The sequence below is a fragment of the Phodopus roborovskii genome, unplaced genomic scaffold (genome assembly GCF_943737965.1).
Source record: "Phodopus roborovskii unplaced genomic scaffold, PHOROB, whole genome shotgun sequence".
Classification (NCBI taxonomy): Eukaryota; Metazoa; Chordata; class Mammalia; order Rodentia; family Cricetidae; genus Phodopus; species Phodopus roborovskii.
In genome coordinates this window covers 16,397,357-16,404,158 of record NW_026125281.1, presented here as the reverse complement: position 1 = coordinate 16,404,158, position 6,802 = coordinate 16,397,357, and the positions used below count along the sequence as shown (strand labels likewise).

The window sequence follows — 6,802 nt, the reverse complement described above, 5'->3', positions numbered from 1 at the left end:
GAAACTGGGATTCCTGATCTTCAACTGCTCAGGGTAGAGGTGGGTTCAGAATTTGGAGCTGAAAGAAGGCAAAAACCCATTTAGAAACTAGCAGAGTGTGGGTCAGGAGCAACCCAGGGAGGCCCAGCACTTGCTTAGCCTAGGAGAGACACCAGGATCAATTCTCAGGGCCACAAAACAAAGAGCTGTGCCTCAGCCTTAACAAAGCATCCTACAACACTGCAGGGCCACTAAGAGCCAACTGAAGGCCTACATGAGGGCCTGGGCTCCTCACTGCAGGTGTGCTCATGGGAGGCCCCTGAAAGCAAAGCTCACACAGTAATCTGAGGAAGAGCTCCTAGTGATTGTGAATTACCACATGGGCCTGGGAACCACACCCAGGCCCTCTTCAAGAGCAGCCAGTGCACTTTAGCACTTTGTTGACTGAACCATTTCTCCAGCCCCAATAGCCTCAAATTGTTGTAGAAAACTATTTTTACTATTTCTTTCCCCTCTTACGTTTAAACTAACAGTAAGAAACTCAGTTCCACAAAAATTATACAGGTCATGGACCAATCATAATTTGCCCCAAAACATTTTGATGTTCCTTTATGTTTAAGTGGTCATGTTCTTTAGTTTAATGGATTAACAATATAAGGCATGTAACTTCCAAATACTAGGAGAAAACATAATGGAAAAGCCACATAAATATGTTTAATGACTTCTTAGATATGACACCAAAAGCAGAAGCAACAAGAACAAAAATAGGCATGTAAGACCTAGGCTGGGGAATGCAGTTCAGCCCCAGAAACAAGAGAAACAGACTCACGGAAGAAGGCGAGGACCCCTGAAACTTGTCCTCTGACCCTCACATACATACTGCATATAACACACTATTTTTTTTTTTTAATGGGCAAAAGTTGAGTGTGGTGTCCTGTAGCTGCAACTCCACCACTCAGGAGGCAGAGGCAGGAGAATCTTAAGAGTGAGGACAGCCCATAAGATGTAATCATGTTTGACGCCAACCCTAGGGGAAGATCTGCTATTTTCTGCAACATGGGCACAGTATTACACCACTCCTAATGATTTGTCATTATACTCATCTATCAATCCATTTCTCAGTTGTCACCTGAGAAACTATTTGCAGAAGATAGTGATTAACACAGAGATCCACGACCATCCATGTGCAGAGATAAAGAGACTAAAATGTTCAGCCCTAAAGGGAACACATATTTAAGGCTCATAGATCATTGAGAAAGATAGGCAGATCCAGAGGTGGATGACAGTGTTCTCTGGACACAGCAGGGCAGCTGCATATATGAACACACAGCAGTTGAAAAAGCATGCACAAAACCTGTGCAAGCCCAAGTTACAGGAAATTCCATCATGGAGATTGGAGTTGAGCACAACATCCCACTTCTAGTTGTGGGTATTGATAGCTGGTGGCTGCTGGGAGAGGGAGAGACAGTTTTCTCTAAGAGTATAGACCCTGGTAAGCCCTCCCCCCCCCAATGGAAGAGCACACATCCAAGAATATTTGGGCAGCACAATAATTTGGTCTTGACAGGTTTAAAGTTGGAAGGGTCAGGGGTGGGTGCTGCTTCTGTAAAGAATTGGGTGAGGGGGTGATATCAGAACATTTTACAGAACTATCAAAGAAACAAACAAAACAAGTAAGGTTAGCCTTAGCTACCAGCTAATCCATGCAAACCTGCACTATAGTAAGGCCCCATTGCAAACAAACAAAAAGGATGGAGTAGGGGATATAGATTCTCCAAAAAAGACAGACTAGGCACCAAAAATGTGAGAAAATGCCTAACTTCACTAATCATAGTAGGAGATATCACCTAACATCCAGTGGAATGCCAGGTAGTAGTGGCTCATGCCTTTAATCTCAGCACTGGGGAGACAGAGGCAGGCAGATCTCTGAGTTTGAGGCCAGTCTGCTCTACAGAGTGATTTCCAGGCCAGCCAGGGCTACACAGAGAAACCCTGCCTTGAAAAACAACAAACAAAAAATAAAAAACTGTTGAGGACACAGAAAAGTTGAAATCCCTTGTGAGAATGTAAATTGGTACAACACCTAAGGAAAACAGTATGGATTTCTCAAACAGAAAAGAAAAAGCATCATATATTCCAGCCAATTGCACTTCTCATTGGACGTCTGTCTTGAAGAATGAAAAGCTGTATCTCAAAAGATGTGTTTGTATAAGCATGCTCACTGCAGCATGTCACAATCGACAAGAGGTGGGTCCAACCAAAATCAACCAGACAAATGGGTAAAGAGAACATGGTGCATGCATATAACAGTTTCCCAGCTTTGTAAGTTAGGTATGGGGGTTGGAGCGATGGCTCAGCAGTTAAGAGCACTGGCTGCTTTACCAGAGGCCCTGAGTTCAATTCAGAGCAACTACTTAGAGGCTCACAACCATCCATAATGAGAGCTGGTACCTGCAGGCATACATACAGGCAGAAAACTGTCTACATAATACATGTTTTTTTGTTTTAAGTCAGGTATGATGGCACAAGCTTGTTAATTCTAGAATTCCTGAGGCTGAGACAGGATTGCCATGAGTTTGAGGCCAGTGGGAAGGCACTGTTACAAACATCTAATTCAAATTATGCTTTGAATAGCAAATTCTTTGAAAATATCCAAAAGACTGTTTAGAGGAATGACGCTAAATGGCACATTCAGTTAACATAATATTCATAGAATATGGATATATACATGAGGCTCATGTAAATCTGTATGTGCAGAGAAATATGCTGCAAGATATACAACTGACAGATCTCTCTCTCTCTCACACACACACACACACACACACACACACACACAGCCAGAGAGAAAAATTAAGAAATCCTTAAAATTGTGGCAATATGGATGATAAAACAGTAAATAAACCAGGCACAGAAAAATACTGCATGTTCTCAATGTGTAGAACCCAGAATGAGTTAAATGGAGAGGCTAATGGAAAATTGTTGACACTAGCTACAGTGAGTTACAGCTCTGGGAGGGGTGTTTCAAGACAAGAATTTCTGTGTAGCTTTGGAGCCTTATCCTGGCCCTGTGACCAGGCTGGCCTCAAACACACTAGGGTGACTTTCAGAATAACTTCTATTTTACAAGGCAGTATCAGTGATCCCAAGAGTTACAGCATAAAGAAATTGTGCTCATAAATAGATGCAAATTCAAGCTAACCTGAAGGTATCATAGTGTCTACCCATGCAGAATTACATTGCATACTGTTTGTACAAATTAAATGGAAAGCCTAGGAGGCCTCAAGTTTGATTTCCATAAACAAAATGAAAAATCTCTATGCTCTAAAATTCTAGTAACACAATTTTTGGGGGTGTTGTTTATGGATGTTAATGAAAAATAGTTAACTACAAAATACAAAGTCAAAATTTTTGTAGAAAACAATGTGTGCTTTAATGTGCTCTGAAAGTAAAATATGCTAGTTTTAGGATAGTTCCATCTCATTTAATTCCAAAAGATAAAATCCCTTTTGTGTCATGTTTCTCCAGTCAGAAATCCCATAATTGGGGTCTCAAATATTACTCAAAGAATCCTTCCAAGTAATACCACTGGCTAGCATGTTCTCTGGAAACCCGGTCTTAGAAAACATCCACATATGCATTTGAAGCAGCTATGTTAATCACAAAAGAATTTAAAGTCAGTCTTGTAACTTGATCCAGCTTTCTGACCCAATAATCTAAATTTGGGATTTGATTCTGCAGCCAAAGCTTTCCACTTCCTTTTGCCTGTGTTATTTTACATCCACAAACCATACATATAAGGCCCTTGGGAGGTCAGGTGCAGAAACCAGAGACTGCCATGAAGTGGCTCCAACTCCCTTGGATATTGCTAGGTTCCTAAAGCAGCAGTTTTCAATCAGGGAAAGTAATCCCTCCCTTTACCTCATTCATGTGAGATTTCTCAGAACCATGATTCATGGATACTGATCAGCTAGCCTGTCCTTATATTCAAGGTGGTTTTATCTCACCAAGCACTCTGAAAACTTGAAAGATAACTTTCCTAACTAATTTCCGGGTAAGTTTTTGAGACTCAGTCTTACTAAATGTAGCCCTGCCTGGCTGAAAGTACTAAGACTAAAATGGCCTTGACTTTAAGAGAGCCACCTGCCTTGTGTTGGGATTAATGACCTGCATTTGACCCATGCCCTTTACCTACTAAAGATACAGCTCCACCCACAAACAAAATGTTATTTGGATGTTTTCATAGGATAAATCAGTTAATTCTGCTCAGGAGGCTGAGTTCATGATCTGCCATATAGTCTTGGGTTATTGACTTAATTCAACACACCTGGGGAAAGGAAGCTTATTAGCCTGTGGGACATTTTTGTTAATGGATACAGCTAGGTCTAGCCCACTGTGGGAAGGTATTACCTATGTAAGGTAGCAGAGAAGCCAGCCAAAAGGTCTAGGCCAATATCCAAAGGAATGCATTCTCTAACCCCATTAAGTGACATAATGCCAAGTACATTTTGTATATAGATCTCATAATTTGCAAAATGTTCATTACTTATACCCACTGGATAAAATAAAATGCTTTAACAGAGCACTGCAAAAGGCTGGGATTCCACTCTGTTAAACCCCAGCCTTGACAATGGTAAAGTTCAACACTCAAAACAAGCTTCTAGAGCTCTACTGTGAGGTCTACCTCAGCTAACAGTTCTAGAATGGTTTTTCAGTTCATGTGACCAAGTTTTAGATGGGATTAGCATGGTCTACACTAAAACCATGACCCAAACATAACCCCCAGACTTAAGGGTCCAGTAACCAATCTGCCCTCCCCTATTAACCAAATCTAGCCTTTTAAGCTGGTTTAGTAGCCTCCAGGAATGTTAACTTTTCTTAAACGTCATCTCTAATTAGTTTATAGCTGAACTGCCTGCTCTCTTTCAAGGACTCAGGTTCAGTTCCCAGCATTTACACCAGGCAACCTAACACAACACACACCCTTATGGCACACGTACAAAACACAAAATCACAGGGAAAATAATGTTTTCTGAATGAAGGCCAACAAAATTTAACAGCTGATCAAGTCAATTTATTAAAATAGCTGACTTAGGCATCTGCAATAGTGACTTCCACCTCCACTCCTGGCTCGATACTGATGGAAGTGATCTGTTTAACGATCTCTGAAGGACTGTGTAAGTCGATGAGCCGCTTGTGGATTCTCATTTGGAAACGATCCCACGTCTTGGAACCTTCACCACAAGGTGTTTTCCTTGTAGTGATCCTCAGTGTCTGCAACAAAACATTAGAAGCTCTATAGTGTACTTCTGAGCCGCTTTCCCCATACTCTTAACAGATTTCAGAAACCAGCAACTCCCACAAGGCAGCAGCACGCTTGGAGTTTGACGCTGTAACGAGGCATCATACCCACTCGGCACCATCAGGCATCTGGGCACCTTGCACAAGCTCAACTGTATCCCAAGAGCCTCCTTTCGTACCCAGGCCGGGAGCACCTGTCTCACACCACTGGACAGACGACCCCTCCCGCCATTTACCTTGGTGGGCATGCGCACCGGTCCCTTCACCTTCAGATTCTTTTCCTTGGCGCCTCTGATCAAGTCGGCACACACTACAGGGAAGAGGAAACGAGGGGCTCTCAGTTCACGCAAAGGGACTCCAGGTCGCCTCGAGGAGGGCAGCCTGTCGGCTCAGAATAGCGTATAAGGCACATCACCCGAGCTCAGCACAGTAGGTGTCTCCTCACTGCCGACCGCCCCCCCCCCCCGCCCCACGGTGCAGCAGGCACGGCGTGGACCCCGGACTGACCCTTCTCCAGCGACTTCACGTTGCGGCTGGTGAGCGTGATCCGGATGCGGTGGATCGCCACCTCGGGCTCCACGGGCGTCTTCCCGGTGTCTTTAAAGGCCTGCCAACCACGCCGGCGGGAAAGCAAACAGCGAGAGAGCGTTAAGCCGCGGCCCACTCCAGCAAGACCCTGCCCCGGGGTCGGCGCTCGCCGCGCCCGGGGATCGCGAGCCCCGCGGACGCCCCAGGCCTCACCATGGCTGCGGCGCGGCTTCCTGACCGACTTGTTCCCCGGCGGGAGCGAACAGCGGTGAGTCAGGACGGGAGCACACGGCGCGGAGCTCCGCCGCACGCACCAGCACGCCTCAGAAAGGAGGGCGGGGGGCCGCGCGAGCGTTTATAAAGCACGCTCGCATCCGGGTCCCTCGCGCCCCGGAACAGGAAACGCCCCGCCCACCCAGAGGCGGCCGCGGGAGGCGGGGGCCGCAGCGCCAGCGAGTTGGCGGGAAAGGCGAAGGCGCGCGCGCCCCCGTCCGGCTCGGCGGAGTCACTGCCCCTACCCGGGGGACTCCGGTCCCCGCGCTCTGTGCTGAGTCCCTGGCAAAGCGTTGCCCTCCCTGGTCTTTGCAGACCTTCCTTCCCCTGCACACCCAGTCAACCTGCTTTTTTGCCTGACAAGTGAACGGCTTCTCTGGGTTTCGCTAGCACGGGCGTAGGGGTTAGAGCGACCCAGACAAGTCAGGTGTTTGAACTTACTTATTTGGTGCTGCAGTTAGAATCCAGGCAGGGCTCAGCAGAACAACAACAAAAAAAGCACCATGAACCCCGAGTTCGATCCTGTGTATCCTCGGTGGAAGGAGACAATGGATTCCGGAAAGTTGTCTTAACACTTCCGATCGAGAGCTTGTGGCACCCATGCCCACCCCGTATTAATAACTAAAATTACGTTTTAAAAATTATTTGGCGGGGAAGGGGCGGGCGTTGGTGGTGCACATGCCTTTAATCCCAGCACTCCGGAGGCAGAGGCAGGCGGATTTCT

The 6,802-nt window shown here is 45.9% G+C and overlaps 1 protein-coding gene and 1 non-coding gene across 2 annotated transcripts; both read right to left on the bottom strand.

Annotated features, from left to right (window-relative positions):
* Positions 1-5,035: 5,035 nt before the first annotated feature.
* Positions 5,036-6,144, bottom strand: Rps20 (ribosomal protein S20). The gene is made up of 4 exons (XM_051197626.1): positions 6,019-6,144; positions 5,785-5,884; positions 5,514-5,587; positions 5,036-5,250 (listed from the first exon to the last, which is right to left on the bottom strand). Exons 1-4 carry the CDS (start codon positions 6,019-6,021, stop codon positions 5,068-5,070), a joined length of 360 nt encoding a protein of 119 aa, XP_051053583.1. The 5' UTR covers positions 6,022-6,144; the 3' UTR covers positions 5,036-5,067.
* On the bottom strand, positions 5,660-5,727 carry LOC127233753 (small nucleolar RNA U54). The gene has a single exon (XR_007835516.1). It is a non-coding gene; the product is annotated as a small nucleolar RNA U54 (small nucleolar RNA).
* Positions 6,145-6,802: the final 658 nt, after the last annotated feature.